A 17,449-nucleotide genomic window follows, 5' to 3' on the forward strand; every position below is an offset into this window, starting at 1 on the left:
ATCAGTATTGATGGCAGCCTGATCAGTATTGATGGCTGCCCGATCAGTATTGATTTCAATACTCCCATTAGCCGCTCCCATTAGACGGAATGACCGTTGCTATTGTTATCAGGATTTTAGGTCAAGCTTTAAATCAACGATGTCGACTAATTGTTGATCTAAAACAGGAGCTGTTACACGAACCGATTATCGGTGAAAACGGTCAGTAATCGGCCGTGTATGGCTGATAATTGCTTTGTGTAATAGTACCCTTAGTCATATATAGCCCTACAAATGTCTTTAAACAAAAAACGATGCGGAAGTTGGTTTCCTATTTGGCCGGTTTCTTATTCAGAACGGAAGTTGGTTTCTTATTTATCAGTTTTTTATTCACAGGAATTATTCATTTATTAATATCCATTTTTCATAGAAAAAACTGATTTTTTTGTAAATTATTTATATTGAAATTAAAAGCCCTGAGGTGAGTGCAGCTGAAAACAGTCAAAAATACCCAATAGTTGGGAGACAAATGGGCATCAAAGTGGGAAAACAATGTCCCCCCCAATACCCCCCCCCCATATAACTTTTTTCTATACTGAAGAACGGCCATTTATTAACCTCCTATCCATTTTTGAGGGTCTGCAAGTGATGCCAAACTGATGTGGTTTCTTCCGGACGTCACTGATCGTGATTTTTCAGGTCTTTATAAGATGCCAAATGTTTTAGTTTTTTTTTTAATGACAGTAACACTAAAGCTTTGTGACAATGGATGCTCATGTATAGCCTTACCCTTCCAGACATGTATACGTTGCAGTGGATCCAAGAACAGTATCGGGACATTTAACGTTTCCGTTTATAAGAACGTCTGGGAGGCCGCAGTCCAGAACTGAAAAATATTAAATAGTAAAACCTTAATAAATAATTTGCTGAGCAAGCTAGACGCCATGTGATGCGCTCCAGCCAATGAGAAGGCTGTGTGCATTTGCGCTACTAGCTCATTGCTTCCAGAAGAACCCAGAAATCTGAAGGCGCCTGCCGGAGCTGAGCTGCCTTATATTTTCCATGAGGCACCGGACACTGAGAGTGAGGCTGGGGTCATTCTACGTTTTTTGCAAAAAAACGATGAAAAATCAGGTGCATTTGTGTGCATCCATTTTGATCCATTTTTCCATTGACTTCCATTATAAAAAAAAGGATCAAAATACATCAGTTTTTTTATAACATTTTTGTGTATGTAAAAAAAAAAATAGGATGCGTTTTGATCCGTTTTTTTTTTTTGTTTTTTTTATAATGGAACTCCATGGAAAAACGGATCTAAATGGATGCACACAATCACATCTGCTTTTCCATTTGTTTTTTGCAAAAATCGATGAAAAAAAACATAGTGTGAACCCAGCCTAATTTTCTTACTGGCGTGACGTCACTGCAGAGCACTGCCTCAATATTCCTGAGGAGGCAGAGTGGGTGTATCCTGCCCCAGTGCGCCAAACCACCCAATTCACATGGAAGATTTAACAATAATGGTGCTGAGGATGAAGGTAAGAAAGTTGCCTTAATCCTCATGTATTTGGCCTGAAGGGCACCTTACTGGATGTGGAGGGTGCACACTGACTGCTCATGCTCCCTCTTCTATTTTCTACTAAAACCTGATTGTTAGCAGCAACCAGGAAAGGGTTAAAAGTTATTAGGAGGCTGTTTTCACACCCCTCCCCCCTTGCAGGCAGCTCCTGGGTGTTTCCTATGAGCTCTGTGGCTAGTAGGCCGGTTAGCGATCCCTGGTCAAAGTGAGCAGTGATATATCCCTGGCTGTTTGCTGGGACCTGTCAACACTTGCCGACATCACCCAACCTTAAACTGTCACCAGTCTGTTTCACGCGGCAAGAGTTTAGCTCATTTATGTGCATAGAGCAATGGACCTGAATGTGCGTTAAGGGGTTATTGAGTTGTGTAAGACGCAAACCCCACTCAAAAACAGTACCCCCATGCCAAATCCGTTTCATACACTCCTCGCCCACATCTATGCATAGGATGATAATTTGGGAAAAATGCTGGGAAAAATGTGTACTTACGACGACAGAAAGCCTCTGAAAATGATGACCAGCTTCCATTCTCACAGGTTGAAATGTTATTTAGGGTGGGAACGTACGTATAACCTGATAAACACGAATACGTGACTTGGTCGCCTTCTTGATAGATTTCTTTCTCAGAAATGGGCACAGCATATGGTAGCTCTTTTGGCTTTGAACAAGTACCTGTTTTAAAAAAATAACCAATAATGTTTATGAGTGACTTTACTGTAAACAAAAAAAAATTACACAGGGTTGCACTTACATTTAGCAACCCTGGACGTACATGCACATTCATATGCATTAAGGGGTTAAGGTGTCAATGCAGTTATAACTTTCAAAATCTAAATCAGCAGAAGATGTGATATAAAGCATGTTTGCAATTATAAGAAAGCTACACTTACTTGTATCCAGGTCCAGTCTCCGGAAGGCAGCTATATAACAGCTGTACTTACTTGTATCCAGGTCCAGTCTCCTGAAGGCAGCTATATAACAGCTATACTTACTGTATCCAGGTCCAGTCTCCTGAAGGCAGCTATATAACAGCTATACTTACTGTATCCAGGTCCAGTCTCCTGAAGGCTGATATATAACAGCTATACTTACTATATCCAGGTCCAGTCTCCTGAAGGCTGATATATAACAGCTATACTTACTGTATTCAGGTCCAGTCTCCTGAAGGCAGCTATATAACAGCTATACTTACTGTATCCAGGTCCAGTCTCCTGAAAGCAGCTATATAACAGCTATACTTACTGTATCCAGGTCCAGTCTCCTGAAGGCTGATATATAACAGCTATATTTACTGTATCCAGGTCCAGTCTCCTGAAGGCTGATATATAACAGCTATACTTACTGTATCCAGGTCCAGTCTCCTGAAGGCTGCTATATAACAGCTATACTTACTTGTGTCCAGGTCCAGTCTCTTAAAGCTTTTTAATTTTTTTGCTGGTTGAAAAAAAGAGACTAAACGCAGGAAATCCCCGCCAGTACAGAGTGTCCATCAATCAATTGACTGCTTCTCTTTGAATACTTGACATGGGAAACAAGAGCTTCCTGTTTTTCTTTTTTCAAGCAGCACAATACTAAAAAGCTTTTTTCAGAAGACCTGGATACAGTAAGTATAGCTGTTATATAGCAGCATTCAGGAGACTGGACCTGGATACAGTAAGTATAGCTGTTATATAGCAGCCTTCAGGAGACTGGACCTGGAAACAGTAATTATAGCTGTTATATAGCTGCCTTCAGGAGACTGGACCTGGATACACTAAGTAAATGTCATGTATTTACCTGGTCGCTCTGCAGTGCTGCAGAGGCAGAGGCAGGCTGACATTCCCATACACGCTTAGCCAGCTGATGCTGCAGATAAGCAGCCTATCAGCAATTGGGGGCAGGAGCGAAGCTGTGCAGGAGCACAGAGCCAATCACGAGCTGCCGGGGGCTCCATGCAAATCAGGGGCGGTGGATTTAAACGAGCAGCTGCTGCTCCATAGCTGCCAGTCATAGTTTTGCCTTACCTTACTACACCAGCATTACTCTGTGTTCTGACTCCCTGCATTCCTGACCTCTGCATTTGTTACCTGACTTTGGCTTGTTATCTGATTTTGTACCTCGCTCCTGACAGTGTTTCTGACCTTGGCCTGTTTAATCGGTATTCCTTTTGTATTGTGATTTTGTACTGTTTTGCTATCTTGGATTTGACCTCTGGCTTGTTCTCTGACTGTAATTTTGGTTCCGATTTGTGATTTATACGTACCTGGCTGGTTTGACTTGGACTGCTGACTTTTCTCCTTGTCTGGCCCTGCACTTAGCAGCGTAGGGACTGCCGTCCAGTTGGGGTCTGTCACCTAGGGCAGTACGTCCAAGTAGGTAGGGACAGTGGGTGGAGTTCAGTTAGGGCTCACTGTTCCCCTACGGACGTGACAGTATAGCTGTTATATAGCAGTCTTCAGGAGACTATATCTGGATACAGGTAAGTATAACTTACATTGCAGCCTTCAGGAAACTGGACCTGGATACAGTATGTATAGCTATAATATAGCTGCCTTCAGGAGACTGGACCTGGATACAGTAAGTATAGCTGTAATATAGCAGCCTTCAGGAGACTGGACCTGGATACAGTAAGTAGAGCTGTTATATAGCTGCCTTCAGGAGACTGGACCTGGATACAGTAAGTATAGCTGTTATATAGCAGCCTTCCGGAGACTGGACCTGGATACAGTATGTATAGCTGTTATATAACTGCCTTCCGGAGACTGGACCTGGATACAGTAAGTATAGCTGTTATATAGCAGCCTTCAGGAGACTGGACCTGGATACAGTAAGTATAGCTTTAATATAAAGCATGAGAACTAAAAAAAATATAATAATGATAATAATAATAATAATAATAATAATAATAATAATGTAAATTGCAAACTTGCTTTATATCACATCCCCTGCTGCAATAGATTTTGAAAGTTATAAAAACAGTGCCCATTTAATGAGTTGTGCAACACACAATCTCTGCTTTGATACAGCACTGAGCTGCCACATCCGCCTTGTGTACTCATAAGAACTTTTCTCACTTCGATAAATAGGATGATCATTTTCTGCCTCATTTTGCTGGGAAAAATTAATACTTACGACGACAGAAAGCCTCTGAAAATGCTGACCAGCTTCCATTCTCACAGGTTGAAATGTTATTTAGGGTAGGAACGTACGTATAATTTGTTAAACACGAATACGTGACTTGGTCACCGTCTTCATAGGTATCGTTCTCAGAAATAGGCGCAGCATATGGTAGATCATTTGGCTTTGAACAAGCACCTGTTTTGAGAAATAATCAATAATGTTTATACCCTGTTTCACTGAAAATAAGACTTAAGTCTTATATCAAATTTTGCTCCCAAAGATGCCCTCTCCCTTATGTTCAGCGGATGATGTCTTATTTTTCCATGAAGAAGAATTCACACTTATTGTATACATTTATTATATACTGTATAGTAGCTGTCATCACAAACCAGCCTAAGGCCGCATTCACACGTTTCGTGAAGATCCGTGCACAGGGACAGATTTATAGCCCATTGCTTTGTATTGGGCTATTCACATGTTCAGCGTTTTCACGGAATTAATAAAGCCACAGGTCACGTGTCATACCCACAGCTCTATTCATAATAGACGTCTGGTTAGTGCCTGCTTAGGAAATAAAAAAGTTGACACTTACCCAGGCTCCTTTGGTGTCCTGGTGCCAGGAAACGCAGAGAAAAGGCACCAGGACACCAGGGGAGCCCAGACAAGGAAGTATAAACTTTATTATTTTCCTTACAGCATCATCAGCCGTCGGCAGGCGATCTTTTTTAAACTTGCTAAAAGACAACGATCAGCTGATGATCGCCTCGTAGTCTGATCTTCACTTTATTACACTGAGCAATAATCTGCGGAATCATCCAATAATCGCTCTGTGTAATAGGACCCTTAGTATTAGCCCAAGACAGGCCACTGTCAGTGTAGGACCATCTCTCTGAGGTCACCTTTCATCTGGTGAGGTGGTACATTCTATTTCATCACATGGTTTGCTAAGAACCTTATTTAATAAATAAAAAACCTTAACAGTTTTTCTATTTTATATATCTATATTATGTATACGGTAGGACTTAGCAATTGCAGGTGGTGTCACACTCTTTTGTTTGTATCCAAGGGAAATGAAAAGTTGTAGAACTGTGGTTTTTTTTTGTTTGTTTGTTTTTTATTTTTAGCCCACAAATATTTTTTCTGTTTTGCATTACATTTTCATGGTAAAATAAAGGAAGTTTTTTAAAAAAAGTATTATGGGTCTTGTACAACAGAGTGGTACAGAGTGGTACAGAGTGGTAGTAGACCCACCCGGGATGTCGGTACCACCACCCACAGAGAGGAAAAATAACCCAAGGTAGACAGTATTGTGTGTGGGTGCTGGTGCAGGTAGACAAGACCTGTGCATTTAGTGTAAAAGATATGATACTTTACTGGATAACATTGCAGGTGAACATTACGCTTAATACAGATACTGCAAATCTAAATAAACGTAGTTGCTGACAATTGAATAAACCAGTGCTTGGTAGAAGTAGGTGCTTTTGTGAAGAGAAGGAAAAGGAGTTGCCAGAGGAGCCCTGCCCAATGTACAATCTGTACTCTGCCAAAACTGAAGTGTAGATAAGACGAAAATAAGTGATACTCACACTCACGTTTAGACTATAGTCTGACCACCTTCTGTCCCCTAGTTGAGTAGAACCTGTGATAGGTTGCAAGCACAAGCCCCAGTCGTCGGTTATCTTGGTGTAGCAGACTTCCAAGATTACCCAGTCATCCTGCACTGCGCGGTAGGATACATAGACCAAGTCCGGTAGCTTTGTCCTACAGGGGTCGATTCCACTTATTTCAGGAGATCGCCCTCCACTTTTTAGACACATTCCTGGTGTGAGCTTCTCTCACACCAGGAATCCTAGGAATCCTAGGTGGCTTCTCTCCCCTTAGGTGACCTTAGCACTGAATAACTGTGGTAGTTGCTTACATAAAGAAAAGTCCTCTAGTTACTGTCTCTGGTCCCTGTCAAGGGCCCTGGCGAAAGCCAGGCCCTGGCTTAACTTTAGAAGGAACTGGTTTTGTTGTTTCCTCTCTCACTAGAAACTAGTTTAAGACTGACTCACTTCCTTCACCAGGTTAACTCCTCCTTCAGAGGCTCTATCTAAACCCTCCTGTTAGTGGTGGGGCTGAGTGTGTGTAAGAGAGAAAAAGAATAGGATAGGTCAAGAAGAAAGAGCATCTGTCACTGGTCAGCAGAGAAACACATGACATAAAACAGTTAACCCATTACTCTTTAGCTGTGTATATAGAACATAAAGACAGTAGTGGCACCTAGTGGGGAAAACAAGGTACTTTGTTTAACCTGAGTAAATGACTTACTGGGGTGCATATACAACACTCGTAGTGGGACACCACAGATATATAGTATGAATATATGAGAATATATGTGTCAGGAGCCGAGCTGCGCGCCCCGTTCCTGCCTCTGCCGAGGTGCGCGGCTCGGCTGGGAGTAACGCCAACGGTGACCTTCACAACAGGCAGGATCGGTTGCTGGGGGCGCCCCGACAGTGTCCCTAGCAGCCGCCCTGCACGTCTGGTTATGGGGCTGTGCTCAGACGCCACTACGTTCTGCTGTTGAGTGGGACTGGTTGCCAGGGGGCGCACCGATTGCGTCCCCGGCAGCCAGACTGCTGTGTTTATCTTTTTTTTTGTGTGTAGCCGCGGCCGGGGCTTCACCACCCCTGGTCGATCGGTATCAGGTGTACCCTTGAGAGTGTCTGACAGCTGACCTAGCCAGCTAGCTGTTCGGCACCTAGGTTCCTCTTTCCTTTATAGTCCAGCCCCTGGTCTCAGTCCAGTGCCTGTGATAGCGTCTTGTGCCTTGACCTAGCATTCTCCTGACCATTTGTTGTTTTTGCTCAGACCTTTTGGATTTCGTTCCCTGAATTTGCTTTCTGTATTCTGATTTTGTACCTTCGCTGCCCGGCTGTTGCTGACTTAATTTTCCTGACCATTCCCTATTGCGTTTGTTTTGTCTTGTTTTGTGTTGCACTTATCCTAGTGTAAGGTTTGTCGACCAGTTGTCTGCAGTAATTCTTAGTACTGTTTGTGGCAAGTAGGTAGGGACAGCTGGGGCGGGTGCCAGTCTAGGGGTGCACTCGTCTACGTGTCTTTCCAGTACCCTACCTTACAATATGAATATATGAGAATGTATGGCTGTGAATACACGAGAACATATGGTGTGAATATATGAGAACATATGGTATGAATATACAAGAATATACAGTATAAATATACATACTGTAAATAGTGGCAGCCAGTGTTGACCATAACACCATCCTGAGAAGATTCCACTGAGTGAAGCATATAGAAGACATGTTCTTTTGCTATGCTGTCGTGCTGTTATTCAGTGTTCTTGGGCCTGGATTTTAATGGAACAACTGGTAGGTTAGTAGTGGGACCAGTTTCATAGCAATAGGGAGTACAACTGTTGCAACTGCAATCAGGTCCCTACACTAAGGAGGTCCATTAGCCCACCTATCCATATGCTGTCACCTTGGAGTTCTTCTGTTTTAACTGACACAGCAGCACAGTACATTAAATGACAGTGGCACAGTACATTAGAGGACAGTGGCACGGTATATTAGAGAGGACAGTAGTACAATACATTAGAGGGCAGTGGTACAGTACATTAGAGGACAGTGGTACAGTACATTAAAGTGGACAGTGGTACAGTACATTAGAGGACAGTGGTACAGTACATTAGAGAGGACAGTGGTACAGTACATTAGAGGACAGTGGTACAGTACATTACAGGGGACAGTGGTACAGTACATTAGGGGGGACAGTGGTACAGTACATTAGAGAGGACAGTGGTACAGTACATTAGAGGACAGTGGCACAGTACATTAGAGAGGACAGTGGCACAGTACATTAGAGAGGACAGTGGTACAATACACTAGAGGGCAGTGGTACAGTACATTAGAGGACAGTGGTACAGTACATTAGAGGGGACAGTGGTACAGTACATTAGAGGACAGTGGCACAGTACATTAGAGAGGACAGTGGTACAGTAAATTAGAGAGGACAGTGGCACAGTACATTAGAGAGGACAGTGGTGCAGTACATTAGAGAGGACAGTGGCACAGTACATTAGAGAGGACAGTGGTACAGTACATTAGAGGACAGTGGTACAGCACATTAGGGAAGGACAGTGGTACAGTACATTAGAGAGGACAGTGGTACAGTACATTAGAAGGGACAGTGGTACAGTACATTAGAGGAGACAGTGGCACAGTACATTAGAGGGGACAGTGGCACAGTACATTAGAGAGGACAGTGGTACAGTACATTAGAGGAGACAGTGGTACAGGACATTAGAGAGGACAGTAGCACTGTACATTAGAGGAGACAGTGGTACAGTACATTAGAGAGGACAGTGGCACAGTACATTAGAGAGGACAGTGGTACAGTACATTAGAGGGGACAGTGGCACAGTACATTAGAGAGGGCAGTGGCACAGTACATTAGAGAGGGCAGTGGCACAGTACATTAGAGGGGACAGTGGCACAGTACATTAGAGAGGGCAGTGGCACAGTACATTAGAGGGGACAGTGGTACAGTATATTAGAGAGGGCAGTGGCACAGTACATTAGAGGGGACAGTGGCACAGTACATTAGAGAGGACAGTGGTACAGTACATTAGAGGAGACAGTGGTACAGTTCATTAGAGAGGACAGTGGCACAGTACATTAGAGAGGACAGTGGTACAGTACATTAGAGGAGACAGTGGCACAGTACATTAGAGGGGACAGTGGCGCAGTACATTAGAGAGGGCAGTGGCACAGTACATTAGAGAGGGCAGTGGCACAGTACATTAGAGGGGACAGTGGCACAGTACATTAGAGAGGGCAGTGGCACAGTACATTAGAGGGGACAGTGGCACAGTACATTAGAAAGGACAGTGGTACAGTACATTAGAGGAGACAGCTGTACAGTACATTAGAGAGGACAGCGGTACAGTACATTAGAGGGGACAGTGGTACAGTAAAATTAGAGAGGACAGTGGTACAGTACATTAGAGAGGACAGTGGCACAGTACATTAGAGAGGACAGTGGTACAGTACATTAGAGGAGACAGTGGTCCAGTACATTAGAGAGGACAGCGGTACAGTACATTAGAGGGGACAGTGGTACAGTAAAATTAGAGAGGACATTGGTACAGTACATTAGAGAGGACAGCGGTACAGTACATTAGAGGGGACAGTGGTACAGTACATTAGAGAGGACAGTGGTACAGTACATTAGAGAGGACAGCGGTACAGTACATTAGAGGGGACAGTGGTCCAGTACATTAGAGGGGACAGTGGTCCAGTACATTAGAGAGGACAGTGGTACAGTACATTAGAGGACAGTGGTACAGTACATTAGAGAGGACAGTGGCACAGTACATTAGAGAGGACAGTGGCACAGTACATTAGAGAGGACAGTGGCACAGTACATTAGAGAGGACAGTGGTACAGTACATTAGAGAGGACAGTGGTACAGTACATTAGAGGAGAGTAACACAGTACATTGGGGGCAGTGGCACAGTACATAAAATCAGACGGTAGCCCAAGCTGAAAATTTGCAGGACTGCAGATCAGAGCATTCAACTGCTAAATATATATATTTTTTTGTCCCAATACCATCTACTGTAATATGCTGCGAGCTTGCTGTATCCTGCTGAACTGCTGTGATACACCCCTTATGTGGAGTAAGGTAAGAAAACCAGTACAGTTAGCCCCCAGACAGGCAGGTATATATTTTGTGTTCCTTTTACATGGTGCTGTTTATATTTTCTGGACATTTCTTTGCTAAATAAATTCAATCTGGACTTTTAACTTTAACCTTGTACATGTGCTGTGTCACTATAGGCTAACCCCCAAGCAAATATCCCTGGAGGAGATAAAACAAATCATACTTGTCTCTTAGGTGATGGTTATTTGCAAAGTTATACAATCCAATTAAACTGTCAATTATGTATAGTTCTATATTATGGCCTCTAAGACAGGACGAAGAAAAAAAAACATACTTACCCAGCCCCTGCTGCTCCCCTGCAGCGCTCAATCGCCTCTGTCTAGTCTCCCATTCTTTTCCAAACTTCCAATTCCAAGCGACCTGGAGCAGCACCTGCTGCCTCAGCCACCAGTTAGCTGGAGCAGATCCTGCTCCTGACTGAATGAAGGTGAATAGGAGCTGAAGGGGAGCAGCAGGGGGCTGAGGTTAGGTAAGTAAGGGTCATCAGCAGAGTATTCATTTTTATTCATGTCACAATACCCGCTAACGTAACATTCGGCAAATTTTAAGCATTAAAATCTGCTATGGTATATCCACAACCTATCCGACCCTACACCCTTACACTTCTCTTATAATGCAATCTAACATACTGGTTGCTGCACATTGTGGGGGATTTAGGAAGCTATTGTGACTGGTTTCATTAATAAGAAACAAAAAAAAATTCAAAAACTTACATATTTTACTCCAAACCACTGGCCAAGTTATGGGTTAGTTAAATTGATTCCACTTAAAATAAGAAGATATTAAGTTATACCTCAAATATCAGTCAATATTACAGTCTAAAATGCTTCCTGTACTTTTTGAAGCAAAAAATAGAATACCAATGAAATGCAGAAAAAGTAATACAATATCTATTGATTATTGATATAAAGGACCATATTTGCTCTCACCTCCGCTATGACACAAAGCATATCCGTCCTGTACAGCAGCCGGGACCTAAGTGGGAGGATGTGGAAATGTCTACCTATTTAGCAGACAGCCCCTTACCACTTTACCCCTCCTGCTACCAGGTGGCATGATGATGATTCAAACACATATAAAGCAAGGACCCATGGCACATTTACACCCGGATGACAAATGTTCTTGCTTTGAACCAACACTATTAAACTTGGATTATAAACTGTATTAAAATATGCTTCCATCTTATTTCACCATTGTCCTTAACCCACTAATGCAAAATCCCATATACATCTGTTAAAGGGGTTGTTCAACAATAATTTTTTTCCAAAAAGTGCCAGAGATTTGTAATTTACTTCTATTAAAAAAAAAATCCCAAGTCTTCCAGTACTTATCAGCTGCTATATGTCCTACGGGAAGTGGTGTATTCTCTCCAGTCTGACACAGTGCTCTCTGCTGCCACCTCTGTCCATGTCAGGAACTGTCCAGAGCAGTAGAAAATCCTTTTAGAAAAATCTCTCCTGCTCTCCAGACTGGAAAGAATACATCGCTTCCTGAAGGACATACATCAGCTGATAAGTACTGGAAAACTTTAGGTTTTTTAATAGAAGTAATTTACAAATCTCTGTCACTTTCTGGCACCAGTTAATTTGAAAAAATAAAAATAAAAATTTGATGAACAACCCCTTTTGGGCTATGTTCACACTGCGTACGAATCCGTCCGCAGTTCTTACGCCGCCGTACATGTGCGGCTGAAACTACGGGCGTGCGAAAAATTGACATGCGGCCGGATGCGTACGAATCGCGAACATACGCCCGCAGTACAGTTATGCTTCCCTAGCTTGTTTCGAGGCGATCTAAGGCAGATTATTTACTTGGAAATCTTCGCCCAGCCCAATAAAACACACAGAACCAAAATCAAGTTCAGTTTGGCTAAAATAAGTACTTCGTAGGGGACCGCATGGAAATCCACGGCCGTGAGTTTCCGTCCTGAAACAATGGTCTTGTTTATTTTTCCCGGCGGCGTATACAATGCGATTGTAAGTTCATACGTAGTGTGCAATGTGCGGCCGGATATCGTATACTTTCAAGCGAACGCATCAACCTCAAAACTACGTGCGTATATTCGCGGCTCGCACTACGAGCGGAAATATACGCAGTGTGAACATAGCCTAAGGGTGTATGGAGCAGGCTCAGGACTCCAGCCTGATCCATACCTGGAGGTTTCTGGCTCCTTTCCGCATCTAGCAGTATCAGTATGGAGATTTCTCCCTGCTGGCTATTTAAAGGGAGCCAATCATGCTGAAAATGACATAGAACCTATACCAATCTTGAAATAAAGGCTGTACTAGGATTTCCAGACACATAACCAACTCCATATGTTAACTCCACTAACATATGTGCAGATATGACAGCAGGTCATATCCCATTCCAAAAAACATTAAATAAAAACCACTACCAATAAAATGTACAGATCACAGTGCAAAAACAGCCCTACACCTCCATAGACGTAAGAATAAAAAAAGTTATAAGCGTCAGAATAAGGCAATTTTAACAATTTGACATCAGCAATCTTTGTACATACATTCCTATTGCTGATTCCCCGTACAGTAAGATTATAATAACATATAGGGGTTATAATGTATGCAGGACCGCTTCAATGTGAACAGCCCCACACACATTAGTGTCCCAGGAGATAATGACAGGCAGCTGCAATCAAAATGTTCATATGCCAAGGAAAGCACATGCCCAGATCTCCCCAATGGCAGGGCAATGTTGCCAGGATTAGTGTTAACATTGTGTCTCTTTTTGGGGGAAAACGAGGGGCGTGGTTTCCAAAGTGTTCAGAACCCAATTCAAACGCATATGTAAAAACTCAACTTAATGTTCCAACTAAGCACCGAGGATGGAAGAGATTAAAATGTTGGTCGTGATCATGGACTTATACAGCAGCCATCTTGGATAAACTATACCTTACCCCCTACCCAAAACAAGTGGGCTGATTCTGACCTTTATATTAGTGTCATTGGTTAAATATCAGTCACAGTTTCCGGGGTGAGACATTTTTATGATCGAAAAATGCAACTGTAATCATAGCAGAGCTCTCGTCAAACAACTGTTAAAAAGTCATGAAGCAATATCCTGCCATATGTGGGCAATAAATGAACTATGTATAACCTAGTTCAGACTGGTCTATGTGAACTTTGTGAGATCATTTGGTATGATTTTATCTTCTACTGTACATTAAAACAATATGTAACGGGCTGAAAGCTGCTTCTATGCTCTCCTTTTAGGTGCACAAAAGTTGGGCTAGAAATCTATTATACTTGTACCTGCCATTAAAAATAACTTTTGCCATGTCATCAGGCCTGACAACAAGAGGCTCATCTCTATTCGCGAATCAAACCTAAACGAAACAGCTAATCGGCACTTAAGCAGCTAAATAATTGTTTAGCTCTAGAGATGAAGCAGGATTCCCGGGCAATTTTGCAAAATTTGGTATGCAACAAAACCGACCACACATGAGAATCCGCTGGAACAATGTGGTGTCCCACCACGGGTGTTACTAGTATGTTACACCCCTCGCAAAAGCCTGGACTTCAAGTAACTGTAATAATGAAGTAGTACCTAAGTTTTGCCACAAGGTGCCGATATTGTATGTAACTGTACTTGTATTTTGTACAGCTGCAAGTAACTAAAAGGTTATTGTTTATTGTGATCTGTACACCAATGAGGACCTTCTCTTTTTCTCTACCTATCCCTGAGTTACTTTCTTTCTATGCTTTCTTCTTCACCACTCATAGGGGATATTACACATCCTGTAGTAAGTTGTCACATGGGGAGAGGAAGTATACAACTCTTAGTCAGTCTTAGTCTGGTTGTTGAGCAGAGAAGACGCAAAATAAGTTAGTCCCTGCCGTGGTCCAGCTGGGCCCTGGCTTTGCCAGGTCCCCACTCCAGAACTAGTCCGCGGTCTTAGTCAGGTTCCTGTGCCAAACAGGAAAGTTGCTAGAAGCCTACATACTCTATTGCGCAGCGCGGGTGTAACCAGGAAACCTTGGCCACTCTGCTCAACCCAAGTAACAAGGTCTGGGGCCTGTGTTGCCCTCATAGGACGGATCACCCGACATTGGTGGGCAAAAGGTGGTATAGCGACAAAGGTCAAAACACAGGCACAAGTAAAACTTCTCTTTTCAAGTCTTCAGTATTCTCTACTTCTTCTTCTAAAGTTCCGGCAGAGCACATTACTACTCCTCTCTACTACTCTGAACCTGCAGTACAAACTTCTCTTTACAACTCAGGACTCTCACGACCTACTCCTCTCAACTATTCAGCACTCTCAGTAAAAACTCCTCTCAACTACTCTCAGCTCTACTACTCTAAAGGTCTTCAGTACAGCTTCTGTCTTGTCAAGTATACAGTCTGCTATCAGCTATTGTACAAAGTATTCTTTCAGTAAAGCAGATCTATTTATGCTAACTGGACTCAGTGATTATTACTCAGGCACCTACACAGTAGATACCACATCCTTGGGTCATCTCCCCTTTCTGTGGGTGGCGGTACCGATAGTCCGGGTGGGTCACAACTCCACTCCAGACCACCATGATAAGTACCCAAGGGACCCCCCCACAGCCCAGCAGGTCACCGACCACAGGGTAAAGGATATAGCTCGCCACTGTAAAATAAAGCAGGTGTGCCTCCATACTTGTGTGCCCACCTGGCACTGGCATCACAACAGTATACCATCTGGCTGAGCTATATCTCGACCAACCACCACAGAAGTGGCGTTACACAATACCATCTGGCAAGTGACCGGTCGATCCTCACAGGAGTGCAACACACCAAAACATCCTAACAAATGTAAGCTATCCCCATGAACTGGAAGTAACTGAAACGACACTTACCTGCCCCGCTTCCTGAACCAACTCAATTGCTGAATTGAGCGAACCAAACACAGCTCCGGATCAATGCCATCATTCATCGAAACCCTCATAGGGAATGATAAGTGATGAATAAGCCGCAACCTGCCTGGGGAGACCAACAGGTCAGCCGGCGGGCGGGGGGGGGGGGGTGGGGGGGAACAACCTCTTTATCCAACTTTTTTTGAAAACTAGAGATGCAGCTGCAACATGTCCGTCTGGTGCTTGGGAATAGACCGGTGCCATACATGAGAACCAGGCAGTGGTTCCAAAAAGGACCACGCCGGCGGTATCCCTGCGCAGGTCTGTTAATGTAAAAAGCCCATAGCGATGTACCTAGTGGTAGATTCACTTTAAGGAGTAAATAAAAGTTTGCGATTTCTGTGATCTTTTGTTTTTTTGGTGTAAAATGTTTATTATAAATGTTCATTCAGTCTCTAAAAAAAACTCGGAAAAGTCTCATGTGTCTTCATGGCTTCTGTTTCCCAATATTGCTGTTTTTTACCGGAATGTCTGATGGCATCAAGGGATTTTGTGTGCAGTTTAAAGAGCACATGGACAAGGCTATTTGGTTTGGTAATCAGAATGTTAATTATTAAGCCAGTGTTGTGGTCTTCAATAAAAGAAGCGGAATCTGTTAGTACAAGCGGTCACTTCTTTATACAACAGCCCACTTAGAAGTGTGATTATTGAGAATAGTGTCGGGGCCCCTCCGCAGTCCCATAGCTGGACAGGTAAGAGTTCTAGATATGTTAGATTTCTCTATATGTCATGGTGGGAGGAATTGTTTATGTTTTCAGAGTGAAACCCTTTTTGGGGGACATCTTCTGGTAGGGGCGCTATATCGATGACCTCCTTTTTGCGTGGGGTCTCGGTGTGGCGTCTTCACTGGAGTTTTTCACCTATATAAATAACAATAATCTCAATTTGGGGTTTACAAGTGAGTTGTCTGGAAAACAAGTTAATTTTATTGATTTTTGTCTAACGGGAGATGATGTGAATAGTTGTGTGATCACGTCCCGATTCTGCATGCCCAGAGTTGCCATTCTCGCCACATATTGCGTATATGAGACCAAGGAGGTCCTGTTTGGAGGAACAAGACTTCATTGAAAAAGCTGAAGCCCTAAATGTAAGATGAAAGAAACATGGCTATGCCACTTGGATGCTAAAAAGAGCAAAACATAAAGCCTTAGGCAGCAGTCGTACAGAATGACTCTCCCCCAGCACTATGTCACACAATCATAAGAACACCAAGGCAGCAAGCATGCCAGATTTTTCTACTCCATATAGCAGACATTTCAAATTAAACATATATATTTTTTTGAGGAGCAATCGGCTCTACAGGTGTGAATGAGGGCTAAGACATCAAGTCCCATCATGAATGCTGCATCCTGGGGTGCTCACTAATGATATAGTCCCATCTGGTAACAATATAATCAAAAGATAAAGTAGTGGCACTCACCAGTGTAATTCATCGTGCAGATATCTTTATTTCAGTCATGCATGGACATGTACAAGGCGGACGCCAGACAGGTGCAGGTTACAAGCTTGTTTCACGCTTCTGCGCTTCAACAGACCCCTCCCCCACGGCTATGTCATCCCTGTATAAATACTAAAACAATCGTGACGTGAAAATCATGTGACCAAACTAATTTACAAGTGTTTAAAGGGGTTGTCCGGCGCTAAAAAATTATTCACAGAATAACACACATTACAAAGTTATACAACTTTGTAATGTATGTTATGTCTGTGAATGGCCCCCTTCCCCGTGTCCCACCACCCCCACCTGTGTAGCTGAGCTGAGCAGCTGATGATGTGGCCGCGTCATCAGCCGCTCAGCCACGATTGGCTGAGCACAGTTATGCTCAGCCAATCGCGGCTGAGCTTCGGATGAAGCTGCAGAGGGCGGCGGGCACTCGGGAAGATCCGCCGGCCGCCCGAAGAAGACGTCACTGCTGAGGATCGGAGACCGTGGTCGGCATGTGACAGGTGAGTATAGCGCACCACACTTCCGGGTACACAGGTGGGGGTGGTGGGACACAGGGAAGGGGGCCATTCACAGACATAACATACATTACAAAGTTGTATAACTTTATAATGTGTGTTATTGTGTGAATAATTTTTTAGCGCCAGACAACCCCTTTAAGTGTTTTTAAACACCTGTAAGTTAGTTTGGTCACATGATTTTCACATCACGATTGTTGT

At 43.2% G+C, this 17,449-nt stretch overlaps 3 protein-coding genes across 6 annotated transcripts in view; 1 reads left to right on the forward strand and 2 right to left on the reverse strand.

The window, feature by feature from the left end:
- LOC138767691 (complement decay-accelerating factor transmembrane isoform-like) overlaps positions 1-17,449 on the reverse strand; it is a 176,460-nt gene that overhangs the window by 12,320 nt on the left and 146,691 nt on the right. The window lies entirely within an intron of this gene.
- Positions 765-16,770, reverse strand: LOC138767365 (zona pellucida sperm-binding protein 3 receptor-like). The gene is made up of 3 exons (XM_069944862.1): positions 16,707-16,770; positions 4,671-4,853; positions 765-865 (listed from the first exon to the last, which is right to left on the reverse strand). The coding sequence occupies exons 1-3, from the start codon at positions 16,717-16,719 to the stop codon at positions 765-767; spliced, it is 297 nt and encodes a 98-aa protein (XP_069800963.1). The 5' UTR covers positions 16,720-16,770.
- LOC138768109 (membrane cofactor protein-like) overlaps positions 15,907-17,449 on the forward strand; it is a 41,298-nt gene continuing 39,755 nt past the window's right edge. Inside the window, exon 1 of one of the 2 annotated variants that reach the window (XM_069946166.1) lies at positions 15,907-15,978. The gene's annotated coding sequence lies outside the window, so the exon portion shown is untranslated. The remainder of the gene's footprint in view (positions 15,979-17,449) is intronic. The other variant, XM_069946165.1, reaches the window with a different exon arrangement.

Source organism: Dendropsophus ebraccatus, chromosome 11, assembly GCF_027789765.1.
Source record: "Dendropsophus ebraccatus isolate aDenEbr1 chromosome 11, aDenEbr1.pat, whole genome shotgun sequence".
Lineage (NCBI taxonomy): Eukaryota > Metazoa > Chordata > Amphibia > Anura > Hylidae > Dendropsophus > Dendropsophus ebraccatus.